This window comes from Equus caballus, chromosome 7, assembly GCF_041296265.1.
Source record: "Equus caballus isolate H_3958 breed thoroughbred chromosome 7, TB-T2T, whole genome shotgun sequence".
Taxonomy (NCBI): domain Eukaryota; kingdom Metazoa; phylum Chordata; class Mammalia; order Perissodactyla; family Equidae; genus Equus; species Equus caballus.
In genome coordinates, this window is record NC_091690.1 from 64,651,482 (window position 1) to 64,675,185 (window position 23,704).

The following is a 23,704-nucleotide window of genomic DNA, read 5'->3' on the forward strand; positions in this document are numbered from 1 at the left end:
TTGGATTGAGGGGTAGAAAACCACTGACACTACAGCCACTGGAGGTAGGGGAGAGAGAACAGATTGCAGCAAGGTAAATAGTGAATGGTATAAAAGTTGACAGCGACAATTTTTTAAAGGAGCTTGGCTATGAACAAGAGTAGCTAGCAGGAAGGTAGCAAGGAACATTACACAGACCATCAAAAAGAATGAATGTAGTTGACTCAAATCATAGAAAAAATAAAAATTCTTGGGTATACAGTGATGGAAAGGGAAACTTATTCAACACCACTGGTAGGTAACTTGCTCTTTACTCATAAAAAGTAAAACAAAGCACCCCCACAATGGAGAGCTCTTATGGGTAACATCTTAACCAAAGAATTTAATTTAGCATACTAATAGTGGAACAATTTGACATTGTGTCTCCTAATGTGATACAATATGAAGTACACAACATACTTATGAAATATCTCTGCCCAAACCCTGAATCTTATCAAGTCTTTAGACCTTATTAACAGGAAATACTGGGGGATAGAAACAGGTACTGATATTATAAATAAATAAATACACAAATCTAAAATGTGGGACATTCTATAAAACAATGGTCTGATTTTTTTCATAAAGTCAATGTGGCAGAGAATAAGAGGTGAAGTTCTAGAAAAAGAGACAAAAGATATAACCAAACACCATGGATAAAACTTAATGAAATCCTGGTTAAACAACATTAACAATTATAAGACAATTTATGGACAAGTAGAAATAATCTGAATATGGACTGAATATTAGATGATATTGGAGAACTACTGTTATTTTTCGGTGTGATAGTGATATTGTAATTATATAGAAGAAAGTCATTATTTTAAGGAAATTTCTGTTGAAGTATTTATGGGTGAAACGTCCTATCTGCAGCTTACCTTCAAATGGTTCAGCAAAAACAACTATACATATCTGTACAGACACACTGAAAGTACACACACACATACAGAAAAGGCAAAATGTTAAAAATGATTGGAGCTAGGTGGCATGTACAGATGCTATCCCATTTGACTATTCTTTCCACTTGTCTGTGTGTAAATTTTCAAAATAAAAAATTGGGGAACACCCATTAGATTGGCAAAAACATCCAAAACCAAGAGCGACAAATGTTGGAGAGGTTGTGGAGAAAAAGGAACCCTCATACACTGTTGGTGGGAATGCAAACTGGTACAGCCACTATGGAAAACAGTATGGAGATTTCTCAAAAAGCTAAAAATAGAAATACCCTGTGACCCAGCCATCCCATTACTGGGTATCTATCCTAAGAACCTGAAATCAGAAATCCCAAGAGTCCCTTGCACCCCTATGTTCATTGCAGCATTATTTACAATAGCCAAGACGTGGAACCAACCTACATGCCCAGAAACTGATGATTGGATGAAGAAGATATGGTATATACACACAATGGAATACTACTCAGCCATAAAAAAAGACAAAATTGGCCCATTCGCAGCAACGTGGATGGACCTCGAGGGTATTATGTTAAGCGAAATAAGCCAGTCAGAGAAAGACGAACTCTACATGACTCCACTCATAGGTGGAAGTTAACATATTGACAAGGAGATCTGATCGGTGGTTACCAGGGAAAAGGGGGGGTGGGGGGAGGGCACAAAGGGGGAAGAGGTGTACCCACAACATGACTAACAATAATGTACAACTGAAATCTCACAAGGTTGTAACCTATCATAACATTTAAAAAAAAAAAAAAAATTGGGGAGAGGAAGGGAGCCAGTAGAGTGAGAAGGTAAAGATGGGTGTAATTGAACTACAGCCCAAATAGAAAGATTTGCGCTAAACAGAAGGTGTGCATTATTTTTTGAGATTAGCGGAAAGAAGCTGTGAGTACAGGTATAGACAAGTGGGTAGGTATGAGCGTGGGAAGTGGAGGGAATCTCAATCTTCTCCATGAAGTAGGAGGCAAGGAGAGTAGCAGTAGGTCAGTGGCATGAAGAGAAGGAAGATGGGGAACAGCTGGTGTGGGAAATGGCAAAGGGAGCTGACCAGAGCTACGTAAAAGATTTCAGAGGGTGCAGCTGAGGTGCTGCTAAGGACTTGAGTGTCTAGACACTGCTCCTCTTAGCACTTCCAGCTTCTCTCCTATCATAGTACTTACCAGATACTAATTGCTGTTTACTCTCCTAGACTGAGAGTTTCTTGAGGGAAGGGGCTCAGCTTTCATCTTGTGGTTCCCAGCACCTAGTACCGTGTCTGGCATGTGGTAAGCACTCAGTGAACTTATTAAAGAAAACAGTGACAGTCTTACATTTAACTCTAAATAGTAAGTTTTTAAATGAGGACCTTTCCTCTTATCAGCAGCCCACAGGTGCTGCTGGGTTAGCTGCTTTTCTACTCTGTCCCCATAGCAACATAAATGTTTGTAATAACCAATTAAAAACTTCGATCATTGCATTTGCTCCCCTGTAGTGAAACGGTCTGTTCTATACCCAGTAGACTAAAATCTTTTGAGATCAATGATCTTGTAGCTTGATATCACAAACTCAGCACAGTAGTTGGCCTAATACATAGCAGGTATTTCCTGAGCTGAGCTGAGCTAAACAAATAAGACTTTAGGTTTTGGTTTGCAAAGGCTTTATTTCTGAACGTGCATGTGATTCTAACAATTACTTTTAACAAGCAAAATTAACAATATTACTAAAGTACAATCAATATAAGATAAAGTGCCAAATTATTTGAATCAGAGTATTCTGGATAAAACACTGGGAAAAACACTGGCTTTACAACAATATAAATATAAAAGGCACAACAGCACCTCTTTTCTATTTGTGTCCCTTCAAGCGTTCTAATTGGTAAGAATGCTTTCCATGCCACCGGAGGCAAACGTTTCCAAACAGACTTGTCTTTTATTTATTTTTACTTTTTTTTTTGCTGAGGAAGATTTGCCCTAAGCTAACATCTGTGCCAATCTTCCTCTATTTTTTTACTATGTGGGCCACAGCATAGCATGGATGCTAACAGAACAGTGTAGCTTCGCACCCAGGAACCGAACCTGGCTTGCTGAAGCAGAGCGTGCTGAACTTAATCTCTAGGCCACCAGGGCTGGACCCAGACTTATCTTTTAAAATTCAGCAGTTGGGTTCAGGTGACTTTTTATGAAAACAATTCAGGAGACCAAGCACTTTTAGTTTCAGGTACTGAAGATGGCCAATTTTCTGAAAATGGAAGGCTACATTTAACTCCTGAACAAGAACCACATCCCAAAATTGACTCTTTAGAAATCCAGCCTGAACTTGTACTGCCATAGTTAGGAGTTTTCTGTTTTGTAACGACTGTTGGAAATATATTCTTCAAATTTAACTCTTTCTTAATTAAACATTTATCAGTTCTTTGTTTGACATACTTCAGTTTCTTTCTTGGTAACTCTTTTTGATCAGGAGAGTTACAGGCAGCAGAGCATTTCCTTAGACCTATGGCTTGGAATCCAAGCATATCTGAAAGAAATACTTTTTTTGTGGTGGGAGGGACCCATTCATCAATATCAGTTTCAAGGCACTCAGCACTAGGACAGTTGTTGAAAACCTCTGGTTGTGTAATGCCAGATATAATAGGGCTTCTGGATTTCTGGCTGGGTGTTCTTATATTTTTTGGACAGCTAGAGGTGGCTTGCTGTGCATCATTTTCAGAGGAAACCCTTGTTTTTTTATAGTTAGCATCAAGATCTGAATAAAAGGTAGGTAATTTTTTGAAAGCTCCTTTTATCCCAAGAATTCTTGTTTGGTGGAATCCTGCAACTGGAGTTGACTGTGAACATGGAACAAAGTCTTGGCTATCTTCAAAATCACATTCTGAATCTGACTGAAAACGAGGTGGAGAGGAGCACGTTCTCAAAAACATAGAGGCAGACATGTTTTGCAAGGAAAATTTTTGTGAAGACTGGCCAGAGTTTTCAGAAAGTGATCTCAGTGAGAAATCAGATTCTGTATGATGATTTTCTGCCAAAGATTTTCCCTGTTGTAACAAAATATCCTGTGATTTCTTTGTAATTTCTATTGCAAAGTCCATTTCTTTAGCACTATCATCAAAGAGATCAGCAGAAGCATTGTAGCTACTTTCATGACGAGTAGAATAGTTCTGTGTTAAGTTATTATTGATTTGTCCATAAGGCATTTCTTTCAATGTATCTGTACTTCTACTTGGACTACTGCAGAGAGCTTCTAAGGGATATGTAAGTTTCCTGCAAATTGTGAAACTGTCACCTTGGTTCTTTGGCCACCTACTATATTGTTTATTTTCTAAGTTGCAAAGTTCAGAAACATCATAATATCTCCTACAACAGAAAGTTGTCAACTTTTCACTCACTTCTGAAAGTGATTTTTCTCCATATCCATTAAAATATTTGATATTGAGACAAGAATGCTCACTCTCTGAAGTATTGAGCTTAAGTGAAATTTCAGCCCTATGTGGCAGAATTCTGGGAGACGTCTTACGAGAAATTGTTGTTCTTAAACCTTTGGAAGATGGTAACAGAGCCGACAGACAAGTGTTTGGTAGAAAATATTCAGAAATATCTCTTCCATTACTACTTATAGAAACAGCCTCTGCTGTGTTATCTGGTTGTGGCTCCTTTTGAACACGAAGACTTGAATTTGTTTCACAGTTGGAAAGGAAGTTATCTTTGCCAGAGTTTGCTTTGACTGCTGTTTGTGAGGATCTTAAAGCTATAGGTGGTGTATGCAAGGCTCCAGTAGTTCTCTGGGGAGTCACAGATAACGTGCTGTGGTCTGCATGTAATTCATCAACATCATTATTTATGTGACGTTTCCTACTACTGGCGTCTGTCGGAATTATAGCAATCTCACTTTCGATAACTGCCAGAAACTCGTTTAAGCTTTCAGAGAATGGCAGATCATCCCAAATCTCGGGGTCACAATCCTGGGAGCCACCAGCTGTCTCTTCGACTCTGAGTGATGAAGGTGGACGACATGTAGATCTCTCCTGAAGGCTGGGGTGGGCATCTACATCATGATGCTGGTGACATGTTAGCTCATGCTGAGAATACCTAGTTTTAATTTCAACTGCACTGTGGAAAGATTTCGTATTACTTGGCTCAAAGGGCTCTTGCATTTTCAAAGGGGATAAATTAGAGTCAGTAACTCCAATTTCATGATGACTGCTGTGAACTGCACTTGGCTGATTAGCTTGTAAGCCAAGTTCTTCACCCAACTTTTGTGTTGTACTCTTTCTATCCATATATGAAACAAGGCCCCAGGAACCTTCTATGGCATCATGGAAGCTAGTGGAACCAGTGGCCTCTGCAAAAGAGATGTACTTTCTGTTCTGGGGAAGAGTAGCAATGGCCTTGTTTTGTTCTGAAGCTGAAAAATCATCATCACCTGTTAGTTGTGAAACAGAGGAAGTGAGTTCAAGTGATAGCTGCCAGAATCTTGAAAAATTATCTCTGCCATGGGACTCGAAAAAACAAGAACTGCTGTCAGGGCCACATATGCTAATGAGATCACTACTTGAGTGTGTTGAGCTATTAGGTGTCTGGTAGCTACCGTGAAGCTTCCTGAAATCAGAATGCTGCAAAAGCTGACGGAAATAGTCAATGACAGTGAAGCCTGCAACACCTGGGTCTGGTAAAACCATCTGGCAAGCCACCAGCCCTTTAACTTCTCTCCTGCGGTCAGGACACTGATGTAAGAAGTTACAGGAATCTGAACCTTGCCCATGTTGGTTTTCAAAATTCTGTGAAAGAAGTGAATGAATTTAAATGAAAATAAAATTTTGTTCCTTTGACTCGAATGAGAAACAGGGATTTAAAAGGTTAAAACAGATACAACTATAATCCCACCCCCAAATTTCAATTCCTCTAATGTTATAGGCAGAGTAGCATACGTAAAAGAAGTAAACCTTGGAGTAAAGAGACTTGTCTTCAAATCCTGCTTCTAACATTTACTAGTGTTGGGACTTTGCACAAGTTATTTAACCTCTCTGAGCCTTAGTTTTCTTGTTTATAAAATAAGGATAAAAGTGCAGGATTATCGTATGAGCAACAACACATAGAAAACCGCAGTGCTTAGCAAACAGTCGTTGCTCAATAAACGGTAACTATATTTCTCATCAGTGTCTGTAAGCTTTGAATGTTTAAGGGAATGTTCTCACTTGTTAAAAAACAAAAGAAAAAGAGAAGGAATTGTCTAAGATTTTTACAAACGAAAGCTCTGGAGCTCCTAGTTTCACCTTCTCTTTGGGTTTTTCTCACTGTTCAGTTGCAACTGGAGTTCTCTATTCTCTCTTTTTTTAAGATTTTATTTTTCCTTTTTCACCCCAAAGCCCCCCAGCAGACAGTTGTATATTTTTTGCTTTTTTTTTAGTTGTGGGTCCTTCTAGTTGTGGCATGTGGGATGCAGCCTCAGCATGGCCTGATGACTGGTGCCATGTCCGCGCCCAGGATTCGAACCAGCGAAACCCTGGGCTGCTGAAGCGGAGCACACGGACTTAACCACTCGGCCACAGGGCCAGGCCCCTCTACTCCCCTTTTTAAAACCTGATTCCAATGTCGACAAAATTTCCATTTGCTCCCTTCAGCATAGACAAGACAGAAAACAATTACTCCTTCAGAGTCAGTACATTCTTTTCACTTTTTCTACAGTCACTTTCATAATTATTTAAGACCATCCTCTCTAACCTATTCTAAGAGTTATCAATACTCAGATACTTTGCCTTCGGTATTAGTTCCCTCCTTCTCCTTTAATAGACGATAAAATTAAAAAGCTAGAGAGTTGAGGAAAAGTTTTACTACAGAATTTGAACAAAGTTTGGAGGGTAAAACAAACACCAAATATTAAAACAAAATATCTAACACTCCAAATTCATAATAAATTTAGATTTTTAAAGCTCTGAAAGCATTTAAACTGGGCTTTTCTGACTTTTGCAAGAGGAAGTTGTCACATATGATATTGTAACAGATCACCTATAGCCTATTTTTATACAGCTTAAAGTGCTTCTACAGGCTTTCATGTTTATGACACCTAAAAACTATTTAGAGAATTCAAATCATTTCATCACAATGGAAATGTTAACAGAATATGAAAGAGAAAGCTAGTCTCAATTACCGTAACTCCAAAAATAAAGCTTTGTCCAAGAAAGCAAGTTTCCACTGCTTTAGTTAACAGGTTCTGAGTTGTATCACTGTCCAGTGTTTCTGGAATTTCTTTAGGATCTTGAATGTATCTTGATTGGAAAGAAAATAAAAAAATGTGAAGAGATAAGCTTTGAAGTTTTAACTTGCCATAAAGTCACAAGATACAATTAGTTTGAAACTGTGGCATGAATCGTTTGAATTATTTTTAGAGAAAAAAAGTGACTGTAAGAGCTTGGCGTTTTGTTCCCTCTAGTTTCTGATAGCCTAGAAAGGCAAAAACAATTGATCAAGTGTGAATAAAGTAGATGCTGCCTAGGAATCAGGCCCAGCTATTATTCTGAATGTGCAGTGGGATTAATGGCGGGATCTCTAGCCCTTCTCTTCAAAGCAGATGGAAGTCTTTCCTCTTCCCTGACAATCCTGCCTGTGGTCCCACTGCTGCCTCTTTCTTCAAAACAGTTTGCTCTCAACTACAAGGAGAGGGACAGAGATTTCCTGTCAAGGGGAGGAGGACAGAAGCCTGAGGGAGAGATAAAGTTTCAGTTGCTTATTATACATCCGTGCATTCTCAGGACCACACCATAATAGGTCAAACTGTGCAGATGAAGTTGCAACGCAAGTGAGAGAAATGACAAAATTTCAACTTCTGATATGCAAATATTCCCACAAATAGCTTCTTCTGCCTCAAGGGACGTTAGCCACTTGAATGCTAACCTCAATTTGGATAATCCTTCAGTTTGAAAGGATCTTACTTTCTTATTCTATATTTCTCTAACTTGGATTAGAGTGTTGTAATTTAATATTCTAACTACAGCTTAGTTGGCCTGAATAAAAGGAGCCTGGTTTAACACCACAATATATATTCAGGAAATAAACAACTTTCTCTTTCTCATTTGATTACTTTTGAAAGGAACTGATGATCTGAGGTTGAGTGATCATCTTTTTACTAAATGCCTATGACCTTAAAAACACATATCTTCAAATTTTACTGATATACTAAAAGGAGTAGCTAGGGAAAAAAATGCTTTAAATATTCTTACCTGTGCAAACCAGTGGCTGTAAGACCAAAAAATGCATCTAAGCAGCTTCCAAATACAGTAATGCCAAATAATTTGTTTGATTCCGCAACTTTTAAAGAAAGTTTATATCTGTAACTGACATTTTCAGCCTCACCAGTAAAGCCACATTTTGGACAATTAGACCTGAGAAAGTGGAGAAAAAAAGTGTAAAGAGATGTTCACTAATTTTTTTTTGTATGATACAAAACAAATTTGGAAAAGTAAACATTAAAGATAATATTTTGTGTACAAATGTACCTACACAACTTACATTCCTCTTAAACTATTTCAGATCAACCTCTTTTGAATTTCCTAAGAGCTACCTTTACTGATTTAAATTAAGTAGCACCAAACTGATAGAAAACTGTGTGTGTGTGTGTGAGAGAGAGAGAGAGAGAGAGAGAGACAGAGACAGAGACAGAGACAGAGGGAGAGGGAGGTATGTCCTTATTGGGTAGCTAAATCATCATTTACATATTGAGGCATATTATGTCTGGGGTTGGGGGGCAAACTAACATAAGGAAGTGAGTACCACACCAACAGAAGACCTGAAATTTAAGGTCTATCTTCTGTTAAGAGAAAAACGTCTGTCGAGAATAATGCATAATCTTGACACATGTAATAAATATTTATATACAAAATACCTAGTTATATTTTTCTCACCATTATAACTTTACTTTCTTTAATTCCCTGGAATATGCTGAGAAGTTACTAGATTACAAAAATTAGGTATGAAACATTTTAACTTGTTTTTAAGACAATATGTAATTATGACCAAAGGCTTTCTTGTCAAAAACTACTGTGTGCCAAGTGTAACTCTACTGTCAAGTGTCAGCTGTGTGGTCTTGGAATAATTACTGAATCCCTTAAACCTCGATTTCCTCATCTGTAAAATCCAAGGGTGAAGAAGGATAAAATGAGACAAAGTCTAAGAAAAGAAAGTAAAGAAATGATCTAGTGCATATCTTCCAAATTAATCAGTTAGTCTGCTTCTCTCTCATAATTATATTAAATATTGTAATGATTACTATTGCTTCTACTTAATGTTTCCCACCTTTCTGGTTGTTTGCAATATCTTTTAACTCTGATATCCATCTTTCACGCTCTTAGTTTACCAAACTAACTCCTTAAAACATCCTATGGTAATGATTAGTCCTAGGATTTGATGCAAACAGAAAGTAATGTTGAAGATAGTTGTATAAATTTGATTGCTGCCAGACAGCCACTAGAGGGAGCCTAAAATCCATAGCTCAAAAGGCGACTATTTTGAACAAAGGTTAATCCTTCATATAAGAAGTTGCTGATTCACCATCATTAGATCTGCGCTAATTATTTTTTTCTTGTCACACTGAGGATGGATCTGTGCCAATCGATTCATATAATCTTACCCAAATCTGTTGGAGTTTGTGCTGTAGTCTGGCCATAGAATAAAGTGAAGGCAATTGACTCACTTGGGGATAAATACTTCATTAGTACCAAGCTCTAGTGAAATGAACTTGTTAAATATATATTAGAACTTCTTTAAAGATTATATATTAATAATGCATTCAGGTCTAATATAGGATTCTTAGAAAATCTTAGGATAATTAATATGCATCAGCATTTTGCAATTTACAAATGTTTTTAATATACATTATTTCATTCTGATAACAAGACATTTACCTCCATTTAGAAATGGAGTAATTGGGGTGAATTTTTGCCCAAGGCGACAGTGAATTTTATGACCCAAATCCAAGGTCTTTGATTCCTAGCCTGGAGTTTTTTTCCTGTATGATGTCTTATGACAACTATAAGAACAATATGGCTACTAATGAACCGTCTTGCAAATAGAAAATATCAATGACAGCCTAACAAAAACTAGGTCTATTGGAATTAATGCATATACACAGTAAGTACATACTTTAATATAATATATATGTATAATAAAGGTATTTATTTACATAGTTTCCTTTACTCCTTTTGGGAATAAGGCTGGATTGAAATAAATAAATGATAATATGGAGTAATATAGATCAGAGCTTCTCAAAGTTCAATATGCATACAAATCATCTGGGGATCTTGTTAAAATGAAGATTCTGATTCATTAAGTCTGGGACAAGGCCCAAGATTCTGCATTTCTAACAAGCTCCCAGGTGATGCTGAAGCAGCTGTTCCTCAGACCACATTCTCAGAAGCAAGGGTGGAGAAAACACATTCAAATCACAGTCCCCTGATATAACTTCTGGAGGCACCCCTATTTTCCAAAATGTCATAGTACGAAATAGCAGTTTTCAAATTGTTTGGTCTCAGGACCCTTTATACTCTTAAAAACTATAAAGAACCCCAAAGAGCTTTTGTCTATGTGGGTAACATCTATCTATACTTTTAACTATATGTGAGAAATTAAATGAAAGTGAGAAATTAAAATTGAGGAATCTAAAAAATGTTTATTAATTCATTAAAGATAACAGACCCACTATATGGTTAACAAAAAGAACTTATTTTTATGAAAAATAACTATGTGTTCCAAAACAAAAAAAAAAGTGCGAAAAGAGTGGCATTGTTTTACATTTTGCAAATCTCTTTAACACCTGGCTTAATAAAGACAGCTGGTTCTCACATCTCCTTCTCTGCTCAATCTGTTGTGCTATCACATGTCATGTAGCCTCTGGAAAACTCCACTGTGCACTTTTAAGAGAATGAGAGTAAAATGGCGAACAATGCTTTACAATTATTATGAAAATAGTTTTGACCTCAAGGAGCCTATGAAAGGATCTATCTGAAATAATACTCATAGTTTGCTACCTTTTTTGTTTGATCCCAGTTAAAATACAGTTTCATTTATTTTTCTAGATTTGTATACTTATATTTAGTCCAGAAGTAGAAAAATTGATGAGATTAGTGATTCTTAGTGTTTTCTTGATCTTGAAATCCTTTGAAAACCTGATGAAAGCAATGGACTCACTCTCTGAGAAGAATAGACATGCAACCATAACACAGTATTTTACATACTTTGGGGATTGGAGGATTCATATACACCTATAACTTATCCACAGACTCCAAGTTAAGAATACCCAGAATAGATGATTAAATAATGTCCCTTCCAAGTTTACAGTCCCAGGTTAAATTGAATGTATACAAAGCAATGAAAAATATTTTTTAAAAAATGTATCTCCAAGACTTCACATAACACTTCTCCCCAAAAAAGGAGAAAACTATCATCTATGTGTGTGAAATTCAGTTGGACTTGTTTAAATAAGTGATACAAACGTTCTGGGTATTTGGGGGATAGGGGAGAGGACAGGTACATAGCTACGATTCCCGTGTTAAGATAGGGAGAGAAAGTTCTTAGTGTCAAAGACAGATTTCCGGACTAAAGGGACTGTAAGTCCCATTAAGTCACCAAGAAGGGCGATTTACATCTGTTTGGGCTGGGTGGATAGCTTATCTGGACAAATAAGTCCCTTCCCTTGCTTATAACTTGGGAGTACACATACACACACACAGTCATATATATATAAGATCACACATACATACAAGTTAGTTTGGTCCTTCATGTGAAAAGATGATCATACCCACATATATATATACACACATATGTATACCTTTATATATGTGTAAATATGATCATCTTCTCACATGAAGGACCAAACTTCTTATACATATTTTTTTTATATTTGTATGTCTGCATCTTTATGTCATGTAATCTCTTTTCAAGTGAAATCTAACTTGGAACTCTTTCAACAAGAGCTTTCAATGGAGCTCTTGCTGGAACTCAAGTGGGGGTCCCAGAGCCCTACCTAGTATTCTCTAATTTCCGCTATTACTTCTCTAATCCCTCTGTCCCTCTAGAAGCACCTCCAGGGAGCCCTAAGGCTCTGCAGAATGTCATTTGAAAACCACCACTGTTCTAACCTTGGAGGTTAAAAAAATAAAAAATTTAACTCCATAAAATGCAAAACACCTATTATGGTGGTTGTTGCTAATGAGTTAGGGTTCAGTGAAATCTTTAGACATAAGACTTTTCGCTCTTTGGTGTCTCTAAAATCTTCTGCAAGAACAGAGTGTGGCATTCCTCTGTTATAAACCTGCTGTGCTGTAGCAGTGGGGAAAAGAAGGTGAGGAATTTGTTTCCTGTGTTGGTTTACAAGTGATTCCAAGTAAGAAAAAAGGAAAGCAGTAATAACAGAAAAGATAAGCATCAGAAATTATGGGGATAGATTTTTTTGTGTCCTGTCAATGTAACATATATAGAGAATAGGTTATATTTCTGTGGACTATGTTTTCACAGGCAAGGACCAAGCGCTGTGGGTTTTATGTACCTAAACGGTCCAGTCAGAGCTCCCCTTTCCCGGGGCATCTTAAACTCTGGGAAAGAGAGAGGGAGATATGATTCTCGATACAAATCACTGCTAATTTGGAGCCAATACAGTGATTATGATTATAGACAGCAGCCAGACTGTTTACGCCTGAATATGTTTCTGCCACTAACTAGCAGGCTGTGTGATCTGGGGTAAATTACTTAACTTTTCTGAGCTTTAATTTTCTCTTTTGAAGGTTAATATTAACAATAGCATCACCTCATAGCACTGTTGTATTAAAAGATATATTGCTTACAAAGCTCCTAGCATACTGCGTCACATATGGTAAACATTCATTAATATTATCTATTGTTATTACCAGTCTACACAGGTAACAATGGCAGTATTGTCTGACCTCAGTTTTTGTTGCAGATTATCTTTAAAAGAAATGACTTAGGAAAAAAATCCAGAGTTTTAAAAATAGTTCACATCTATATATTACCAAGTACGTATCACACAATGTTCTAAGCATCTCACATACATTAACTCATTAGATTCATAAAACAACCCCATCAGGCAGATATTACCTTCCCCATTTTGAAGCCTAGACAGATAATCTAAGTGACTTGCCCAAGGCTATACAGCTATAAATGGCAGGGTTAGGATTTGAACCCAGGGAATTTGGCTCCAGAGAATTATGCTTTTTAATCACCATGATACACTGCAATAGGTAAAGTACATTTCTAATAGATTTGTAATAATAACAGCTACCATTTTTGAAATCCCACTATATGTCATGTATTGTCATTACCTCTAACTCTACAATTATCTCGTATTGTGGGTATTAGTATCCCACTTTAGAAGTGAGTAATTAGGTTCACAGAAGTTAAGTGTCTTGCCCGAGATCATAAAATTAGCAAGTGCAGAGCCTATCTGCAACCCTGTTGTGTTCTCTGAAGCTTGAAATTGTTCTATTACACCACACTGCTTCTAAGAATAGATCCTGATCAAAGGCAGATAGCCCCTGGGTTTTAGTATTTTCAAATAATAGGTAGCAACCTGAAAATGGGTGCACCTAAGACACTACCATATTGTCATTTATTCTTTCATTTAACAAACATTTGTTGCATATTTTCTATGGACTAGACCCTAGGCTGGATGCTGAAGATTTAATGACGAGTAACACAAACAGGGTCGTTCTCTCAGAGTTTACAAATGAGTACTTGAGAGAATGGCTTCATAAAGGGACAAGGATAATCACTGGAAGGATGACTTAGAGTCTAGATGTGGGCTGGAACTGCCAACTCCTCCTCATTCAATGCTAACTAGACAAAAAGAACAGCTAAGAACATCGGTGGCCTACTATCTTACTTACATACTACTAGGTACTTACTAGATATCCTTATCCTCTCCTCCAGGCAGAGAGCGCTCTTAAGGAACTCCAACCCTAACCCCCCTCACTTTGTACTCTAAAGATCAGAGAAGAATCTTAGGCTCTCGGGTATACTTGGCCTGCATCTGAGCACCATAATAAAGTATTATGTGCCAAGCCCTGTTCAAGCTGCTGCTGAATACAGAGATCACTATAACATAGTCCCTATTCTCAAGGAGTTTATTTATTTATTTTAAAAAATAATCTGGGGACCATGCAAAAATAAACCAACAACAAATAGAAAACCCCTATACTATTTCCAGGGATATCCCAGAAGCAGGCTAAGTTTTTGCATCAGGATTGGGACTTAATCTTTAAGAAGTTATTTTTCTTCTCTGAAGCAGGTACTTAGCAAAGACTTAAAGGTAACCTGAGACTTCCCTCTAGTAATAGAGGATTACCAGGCAATTTTATTCTAGGATTTACAGAAGAACCAACCCAAGAGAATCTTATGTCCTAGTATGGTGAATTTAATCCTACTTGCCTTTGAGGCATAGGAAATCTACAGTGATGCACACTTGAATTTCCCCTCTCATGTTTACAGGCTTTACTTTTACCTTTTGGAGACCAGGATTACCCGAGAGAAGCACTTTTGACATGAAGGATATACAAAACTCGAATTCTGGAGAGCAAGAACTGAGGCAAGAAGAAATTTTCTTCTTCTATTCATGTGCTCTCACCGTGGCCTGCAAAACAAAATAGCGATGGGATGAATGTAAAACAAAACAGCCATGGGATGAGTGGCAAATCTTTAACTGTATGTGCCTAATTCACTTCTTAGGAAAACTACTTAACCTCTACTGTAAAGCCAATAGACGTCTTTTGCAATAAGTGTTAATTTATCAAAAAACTATTTTTCTTTTCCCGCTTAATTAAAAGTATTTATAGTAAGATTTAGAACAGAAGTTCAAACAAATGCTCCATCCCAGTAATTCAAGAAAGACAACATTTAGCTTCTCTTGTGTCTTCATAAGAATAGGACTTGCTTCTACCATTAATAGAAGGGAACTTAAATGAACTTACGTGAATCTTTTAAAGAAACTAAATTGGTGGAAAATGGTTCTTTTTAGCTGAAAAAAATCACTTTAACGGATTTCCGTGTGCACATTTTTATATAGCTTGAAGAAAAAACAAAACACAATTCAGATTTTGCAAACAGAAAAATCAAAATGCTGCACTGTCAAAGGAGAGTTCAAAGTGCTTTAAGATCCTTGTAAAAAACACATCAGAGATGTGAAGCAATAAAATAGCAATGTTGTTCTCTTTTATGCTTTGTTTTTAAAAATTCAAATGGTGGTTTATCAAAATTTAAAAACTGATTAGCTTATTTACAGCATAACATAATTGTGCTGAAATAGTCTCTGTACATGTTCAAGATAAAGCTATGTCAATAAATTTTCATTTGTAAACTCATGGCAAAAGCTTTCAATTTCTGAAAGCGGTGGAACTGTTTCTGAGATTGGCATCAGCAAATTTTGACAAAGTAGAAGTTATCGGTTTAAAAATCATAATACAATCTTTTACGTATAGCTCTTCCTAAGGATGACTGTGACTTTACAAATATGGTAACTATGGAAAGGAGATCTGAAAGTGATAGGAAGCCTATCCATCAGTCAAAATAATATTTCTGTGAAAATAAAATCTTGCCCCCAAGGCAGTAAGACAGAAATTTGCAAAGATGAAAGATAAACAGATTTATATAAATCACTAATCTGTTATTAAAGGGAGCATAGAAAAAATAAACTAACCCTGCCTAATTCTTTTTTTTTTCCTTAAAGATTGGCACCTGGGCTAACAACTGTTGCCAATCTTTTTTTTTTTCTGCTTTATCTCCCCAAACTCGCCCTATACACAGTTGTATATCTTAGTTTCAGGTTCTTCTAGTTGTGGGATGTGGGACGCCGCCTCAACGTGGCCTGAGGAGCAGTGCCATGTCCGCGCCCAGGATCCGAACCCTGGGCCGCCGCGGCGGAGCGGGCAAACTTAACCACTCGACCACGGAGCCGGCCCCTGCCTAATTCTTTATTGTTATCTTTGTTTTGAGACCCTTAGGTATGCATGACTAATAAGGTTCTACCAAATACAGATACTTATTTCTAGATTTGGTTGACATCTTAGGCCACATGGTAGTCTCAAAGGCAAGGCAGAATAGGTGATATAGGACACAAGGTGAAGGCAGAAAGAAAGGTCACAGAACATTGCCATTATTAGTGCTACTAACCTCAAGTTTCTTGCCAACTCAACAGATGATGGAATGTATGTCAGCAAAGCCATCTTCCCTCTACATCTCTAAAATCCAGTTTGAAGTAGTGTGTAACATGCTGGTATACCTACCTACGAGCAAGCGGACATAAAATAAGGCAAAGCTCCCTCCTGAAAACGTCATTTCTTCCCTGCTTAAATTCTTGCTATTTAGAATGAAGCCTCAGTTCTTTACCCTGACCCATGAGGCCCTGGGTCATCTAGCCCCTCCTCCTTGACCTCACTTTGGACCACCTCCCCCTTAATCAATGCATTTCAAGCCAAGCCAGAATTCTTTCTGCTCCTCAAACACACCTAACGATTTCTCTTCTCGGGCTTTTGTGCTTACCTTTCTCTTTGCCTAGAATGTTCTTCCCTTAGTTCTTCAAATGCCTGGCTCATTCTCATCCTTCAACCTTTAACTCTAATGTTACCCCTCAGAGATCACCACTTTATCTCAAGTAGACACAGCTTCCTCTTCGTTTCTATGATATCACCTAATTTATTCCTTTGTGGTACTAATCATTTTTGTGATATACGCAACCGTGAAAATGCATGTATCATCTGATATATTTTTGTTTGTTCTACTTCTGCTAGTCTGAAAGGTTCATGAAGACAGGGGCCTATCTTATGCTATCTATCTATCTATCTATCTTGTGCTCTACTATAGCCCCAGTGCTTGGCATCTATTAAGTGCTCAATAAACAGTCATTGACTAAATGAAAACTATAAGCAAAATCTTGCAATTTAAGAAAGCTTTTATAACAGAGTAGGTATATGACATATTATAGGATTTTTCTCCTTTTTCATTTAAAGCTCCCTTAAGAAAGACTTTATTAACAAAAAGAGGATGGCTTTTTGTTTTTCCTACATCTTATGCTACTGCACTTCTATAGTCCTACCGTTTGTTTTTTGCGTCTATTCTATTCTATTTTCTATTTGGTTTTATTCCCCCTAATGCCTTTTCTCGATTCTCCTCCTTGTTCTTTATGCGCCAGCTAACAAGAACACAAAAGTAATCTGAGTTGTGTTCCCCGTTCCCCTCCCTACCCCCAAATACTCCCCCACCACAATATGTTTCACATTTCTGTGCCTTTGCTTTTTTTCACTCTTTACTCTGTCTAAAATCTTCCTTCACTCTCCTGGCTAATGCTTATTCTTCTATAAGATCCTTCGTAGGGGGTCTCCATCCCCAGGAAGCTGTCCCAGGTTAAGTGACCCTACTTCCTAATTTATCACTTACCACATTATAGTAAACTCATCTGTTTAACAGGTATTTCTGGAACCAGAATAAGATCATAGAAGGACCATCTTTTTATACTCCCAGTGCCAAGCTCAAAAATTGTCAGCCTGAACTTCAACTATTATCTTTCTTCCTGATTTTCAGCTTTCTTCTTCCTAAGCCTGTTTTACCATATACCATTAAATATAAAATACAATTTTACCAAAATAATTTTATATTTGTATATGCATTAGAGTGTACAGAGTAGTTTCATATTTAAAACTTATTTTAATCATTATTTACATTTTATCCTCATTTCCAATTTTTTTCTTAATTGTGGTCCTATTATGAGCAGAGATTATCTTCTTTAGGGCTCTAAAACAGAATTTTATATTGTACCACAACTATATGGACATTCACCAGATCACATTCTTTACACAATTGTTATCACACTCAAACTTTAGGCAAGGGATTAAACCTGTAAGATGACTAGGACACTGTGCTAAGTGCCACGAGGAAAACAATAAAAAATAAGATATTTCCTGTCCTAAAATGTTTATTAATTGGGCAGACAACTCATCAATAAATGAAAAATTTACATATGCAGAGATATTTGAGATTAATTTCCAAATTGTCCAAGCACTAACTGCTATATTTTTAAAGGTAGGTTGGTTAAATCGTCTTTATTTAAGGTTTTATTGCCCTCTAGTGGATCAAATAACTATCTCTAGAAAACTATTTATAACAATGGCAAATTTGAGAATTGAAATGAAAAAGGTCATTTAACTATTTTTACTATTTGTATTTCAACTGGCAAACTTTAGAAAATGGCAAAAAGACTTCCCATTCATCATCTGGTGGACCAAAATGCAATAATACTCTTCAGGCAGTTACTGTTAGTTATTCCCTGTGCTGTTTCCATGGTATTTCCTTTATGGAACTTGTCATTTAGTTTCTTTTGTCTCCCTCTCTACTGCTTGCCTTGCAGCATGGTGAATTCATGTTTGAGGCATAACTGAATGAAGCATCAGGAAGGAGTAAATACTAAAGTTAGGAAAATATAGCAACAGACTTGGGAACAATTCCAACGTGGTATCTCTTGCAATTTATCTTTCTTCTCAATTTTATTGGGAAGGATGGTGATATAGTATTACATTTCTTTCAGCTCCATCATAGTCAGCAAACCACATTCCAATTTAATAAGCTCAGTATATTTACTTATCAGTTATTTATTGCACAGCTGCTAAATACCAGGCATTGGGGATAACATAAGTGATGGATAAAAGAGATAAGGTCACTAGACTTCCAGTCTGGTGGAAGAGACAGATATTAAACTGATAATCACAAAAAAATTTAACTGATTTTGTGGCAAATTCTATAAAGGAAATGTAGGTAATACCATGAGAAAACATAACAACGGGACTGAGCTAGTCTTAGTTTAGAGGGATGGGGAGAGAGAGGAGGATAGTTAGGAAAACACATAAATCTTTTTTTGAAAAGTATTTTCTCTCAGAGTTGTCACATTAAAGGTGATTTTTATTTTCTTCATATATTTACAATATTTTATAAATTACTTTTATAATTAGAAAAATCAATAAATATAATAAAAATACTGAGCAGGGAACTTAGCAATAACAGAGAAAACCTTGGGTCCTCTTCACCTCTCACACATAAAAGTAGAAACAAGGTTGTTGAGATGGAGACGGAGAAAAGTGTAAATGTTACCGTAGGTTGATGGGAACTAATTAGGGTCTCACTTTGCTTTTGTTTTGAAGGCCCAGAGATTATCCAAGTCAATAACCAGGAATGAAGACTCTGATAGACTTACACATTAAAATATGAGGGGTACAGGTGGACACGTTATAGAGCATTTTTAATTTAACATGGAATACTCTAGAATACTTGCTTTCTCTCCTAGTCAAGTCATATGGGGAGCTAAACCAGAATCCAAAGATGCTTTCCTAATTTACCATGAAAAAGTATCATCACAAGGAAGGGACATATCTTGAGCCTATATTTTTCTTTTGGGTATAACTACATGTTAAGCCAAATTGTAACGCTGCTTGAGGAAAGGGCGTAAGGTAAACCAAATATTTAACGGAATCAGGCTAATATAGCTGATGCATCCTTTTCACACTAAAGAAGGTTTTGTCAATGGGCCCAGATATATAAGCTCATTGATTTCCACCCCTGCATCCTATTTTCATACTAGCCAAGTGTTTTTCAAACTTCAGTGTGCGTCAAAATCACCAGAAGGGCTTGATAAAACACAGATTTCTGGGCCCCAATTTCAGAGTTTGGTTCAGTAAGTCTGGGATGAGGGCCCAAGAATTTGCATGTCTCACAAGTTCTCAGATAATGCTTATGTTGCCCACACTTGAAAACCACTTGCCTAGCCACTGGGGCTGTCTGATGGTGAGCAACACTTGTGATTAACACGGTCATAGCTAAATCTTAAAGCCTGAGAGCATTTCAGTCTCTTTCATATTACCTTGTAATTCTTTGCTCTAATCCTATTATCTGGTGGCTTTTCAGCTTAACTCCCTCATTACCAAGTTCTTAGAAGGCACCTTAATAGTCTATGAAAAACCATGCCCATGTATGTACTCACACCAACACACTTTTTTCTCATTTGAGCTAGATTAGAAAATCTGGAATAATTCTTATTAAATGTTAGATCATGGAGAAAAAATTAATTAAGGAATGTGAATTGGCTTATGGGGAGGGTGATGAAGAGAAGATGGAGAAGTGCAAGATGTGGATCCTATTTTAATGAAGTTTGTAATCCGGTTGGGCTCATAATTTCTTTTGCAGGCTTTATGGTTCTCAAAGTGCTTTTACATCATTATCTGATCCACTTAGAGAAATTAACTAATTCAAGGTCAAGAAGCAGGTGGAATCAGGTCTGGAATTCATGCCTTCTGATGGTAGTTCATCAGTCTTTCTAGTCCATTACATTGTTTGTTCAAGCTTCACACTTAAATTATTTGCATTTTTCCCAAGGCTGTGGCCAAAGGATGAAATCACTCCTTTAAAAAACTAGTCCCCAGTTCTAACGACATACGGCAAAAGAGATATGACTAACTATTCTCCCTTTCTTCATTCCTCCTACACTGTTCTTGCTTTGCAAGAAAATCTTTGTCACTTTGTTGCTTTCAGATTTTCTGTTCCATAGTTTACAGGCCAAGAGTCCTCAGTTATGGGAAGGGTGGCTATTTTGAGTTGTTTTCTTAAAATTATCTAATGGTGTCTTCCAAGGTCACATACTTTGTATAATTTTTCTAAAGGCAGTCATAACAAGTCTCTGATAAATGATTTACTGACATTAACATGAAAATTCTAGAAAAGGGAGAGGCAGGCAGGAGACAGAAAATCAAATTAAAAAAACCAAAGGGACAAAACCTCTTTTGTTTCAAGAAATACTGGTGAAAAACATTTTTAAAACGTTACTCAGATAATCTTAGTGAGTGCAACACAGTTTGTCCATTGCATTTATGACAGGTAAAGTTCTATTCTAGGGATGGGGAGGGCCACACGGTTACAGAAAGAAAAACAGGCTCTTGAGTTCAAGGAATTTATAATCTATTGGCTAAGACAGACAATATATAACTACCAATGAAGTGACACAAAGGTACACACAATATTTGCAAGCTTCAGACTTCCATATCTCAATGCTTACCTGAAAGCCAACTATATATGACGTCTCATAGACATCTCAAGGTTTAGTAGGTACAAAACTTGAATTCTTAGTTTCCTCTCAAACCTCTTTACTTGCAGTTTTCTCCATCTCAGTAAATGGCACTACTCACCAACCAGCAAATCAGGCCAGATATCTAGGAGTCATCCTTGATGACTCTTTTCCTCAAGTCCCACATTATACCCATCAGTAAGTCCTTGAGTCTATTTCCATATCTAAAAACCATCATTTACTTCCCCCTCTATGTATCATACCACCACTTTAATCCAAACTGCCATCATCTCCTGCTTATGGTGCTGCATTAGTCTTGTAACTGTGAGATTAGCTCCCTGCCCACCTCTCATACAACTGTCCTTTCTGAATCTTTTCCAGCAAGACTGGTCTTTTCCTAGGTTCTCAACATTAAGATGCCAAGCTCTTTCCTGACTCAGGGCCTTTGCAAATTGATTCACTCTGGGATGTCCTTCCTTTTCTCTCTTGCATGGCTGGATCACTCTTATCTTTTAGGCCTCAATTTAAGTGTCAACTCCTCAGAGACCAACCTAACTCAAGTAGGTTCTCCTGTTATTCTTAAGTCCACCCATACAAGGTTTAAGTTTCATTAGGACAGGATTCTGTCTATCTTGTTCACCACTGTTATTCCAGCATCTAGGAATACTTGGCACAGAGGAGGGAGGCACTTAGAAACTATCTGCAGAATGAATAAACTAACTACTGGGTGCTTTGTGACTCTATCCTGCAGGGTCAGGAAAGTCTTCCTGACTTAAAAGTCTTCATAAACAGAGACCTAAGGAATGAGTGAGAATTAGCCAGGCCGGGGACCAGGTCAGAAGAGGTCTGGAGGTGAGGGATGATGGTGCAGTTGAGGAACTCAAAAAGACATTCTGTAACAGCTGGAGCCCAGGTCTAGAGTGGTGAAGAACAAAGCTGGAGAGGTAGGCAAAGGCCAGACAGAAAGGGCCCTGGAAACCAAGTTAAGGAGTTTAGACTTAAACCTGGGGGCACACAGGAACGATGGAAAGGTTTTACACGGGGAAATGGCATGATAAGATTTGCGCTTTATCAGCCTGGCCATGTGGAGACTGGATTGGAAAGAAACAAGACTAAAAGAAGGAGAACCATCTAGGAGCCTCCCATCATAGCTCTGTAGCAGTCATGGTGCTGAACCAAAGTAATGACAGTAAAAGTGGCGAGAAATGTACGGATTTGAGATATTCCAGAGGCTGGTATGAGTGGCTGGATGTGAGAGAGAAGGAAGGAATCTAGAAAACTTTCAAGTTTCTGGTTTGAGCACACCGCTCCATTAAGCACTTTTCCCTTTGGGCCATCCATGCAGTTTGGGAAAGACCCCTTTTGAGCACATAATTATTCGGCATGGCAGCCAGCTGAATGTGCATCTCTGAGCTCCTCCAAAGCTGGAGTAGCACCTTTTCTTCTCCGTATTCCGGCTCCAGATGCTCACCCATGTCTAGCTGGATGCCACAGTAAATGTTCAATAAACGCTCGCGCAGCGATTGCAACACCACTGTCTAAAACGAAAATGATCGGCCTTTTTCCTCTTCTCCCTTCATGGCCTTCCTTTGACAGAAAAGACCCACCCTTGGAAAAACAACGTATAATGCTCTGAGTCTCATTCATAATAAAGCTGAAGGCCTCATTAGGAGTGTCCAGCCCTTGCGCCCCCCAAGAACCTCTCCCCGCAGCTCCTCACCTGAGGCAGAGGGCCGGGACCCTGCCCGGGCGAAGCTCCGGCACTCAGCTGGCAAGACTCAGCCGCAAGCCCAGCGCCCTCCAATCGAATCTCCCGCGTCCCCTTCCGCCGGAAGTGACGCTTTGGCCGTGTTTCCTCAGAGCCAATCAGAAGACGCGCCGCCGCGAGATTCTGAGCATGGGGAACCACCATTTTCATTAGACTTGGGGTAAAGCCTGGGCTTGGGGAATGTTCTTCCTCGACTGGTGGAGCAGTAGGACAGTCTCTAAAGCTGTTTTTGGGGCAGCGCTGAGACAGCTGGGCGTAGAGCTCCCGGGAAGGCATAGCAGCCGGCGGGAGCGCCCCTCGGACTGGGGTTCAGCGGGGCGACTGGAAGAGGCGTGGAAGCTGGGTGAGGGGGTTGGCGGAGCGGAGAAGACGGAAAGGGCTCGGCCCGGGGCGGGGGCGGGAGGAGGGCGGAGGCAGGGCCTGCAGCGGGCTCCTGGGTGCCGGGAGAAGAAAGGGGGCGTAACCTAGCAAGGACGGGTCCGAGGGAGATTCGCGGCCTGAGTGGGCCCCAGGCGACCTCCGTAAGGGATGGGTTTGGCAAGCCAGACGGAGATTTGGAGTGAACCACTGACGGACTACCGTAGGAGGTGATCAGGCTGACATACTCGAGGGGCGGTGCAAGGAGCCACACCGAGCGGTCTGCGAAGCCGTACTCCAGTCTGAATACCCTCCTGTCTGAATGACCCAGTGCAAGCCTCTGCGCCTCTCCGAGCCTCAGTTTCCTCATCTATAAATGGGAACAACAATCATACACGACGCATGAGATGCTGTGATGGTTCAGTTAGATGAGATAATGTGTGTGCCATTATGCCCAGTGACATGTAGTGAACGATCACTAAATTGTCATGGTAGTTATTATTACTATTCTATGCGATTTGCAGAGGGCAAGGGGTGT

The 23,704-nt window shown here is 38.4% G+C and overlaps 2 protein-coding genes across 9 annotated transcripts in view; one reads left to right on the forward strand and one right to left on the reverse strand.

Annotated features, from left to right (window-relative positions):
• Positions 1-2,587: 2,587 nt before the first annotated feature.
• DDIAS (DNA damage induced apoptosis suppressor) lies at positions 2,588-23,128 on the reverse strand. Of its 4 annotated transcripts, XM_023645645.2 has the most exons (7): positions 22,762-23,113; positions 16,112-16,224; positions 14,914-15,008; positions 14,448-14,576; positions 8,161-8,322; positions 7,092-7,209; positions 2,588-5,721 (listed from the first exon to the last, which is right to left on the reverse strand). In XM_023645645.2, exons 4-7 carry the CDS (start codon positions 14,558-14,560, stop codon positions 3,124-3,126), a joined length of 2,991 nt encoding a protein of 996 aa, XP_023501413.1. In that variant the 5' UTR covers positions 14,561-14,576; positions 14,914-15,008; positions 16,112-16,224; positions 22,762-23,113; the 3' UTR covers positions 2,588-3,123. The 4 variants fall into 4 exon arrangements, with proteins under 4 accessions (XP_023501413.1, XP_001492202.1, XP_023501414.1 ...); XM_001492152.5 differs by lacking the exon at positions 14,914-15,008 and having other exon boundaries at positions 22,762-22,897; XM_023645646.2 differs by lacking the exon at positions 14,914-15,008 and having other exon boundaries at positions 16,112-16,220; positions 22,762-22,874.
• Positions 22,878-23,704, forward strand: part of PRCP (prolylcarboxypeptidase) — a 63,835-nt gene continuing 63,008 nt past the window's right edge. For 2 of the 5 annotated variants that reach the window (XM_014741841.3, XM_070273254.1), the window contains exon 1: positions 22,910-23,152. The gene's annotated coding sequence lies outside the window, so the exon portion shown is untranslated. Of the gene's footprint in view, positions 23,658-23,704 lie in introns of all 5 variants that reach the window. The other 3 variants (XM_005612007.4, XM_070273255.1, XM_070273253.1) reach the window with 3 other exon arrangements.

Excerpts from the sequence above, each read along its gene's own strand:
- DDIAS (XM_070273252.1), bottom strand. The coding sequence starts at position 14,560 with ATGAATAGAAGAAGAAAATTTCTTCTTGCCTCAGTTCTTGCTCTCCAG. Across the intron at positions 8,323-14,447 it reads GTAATCCTGGTCTCCAAAAG|GTCTAATTGTCCAAAATGTG; the intron begins GTAAAAGTAAAG and ends CCACTTTCTCAG. Across the intron at positions 5,722-7,091 it reads GCTTTATTTTTGGAGTTACG|AATTTTGAAAACCAACATGG; the intron begins GTAATTGAGACT and ends CTTCTTTCACAG.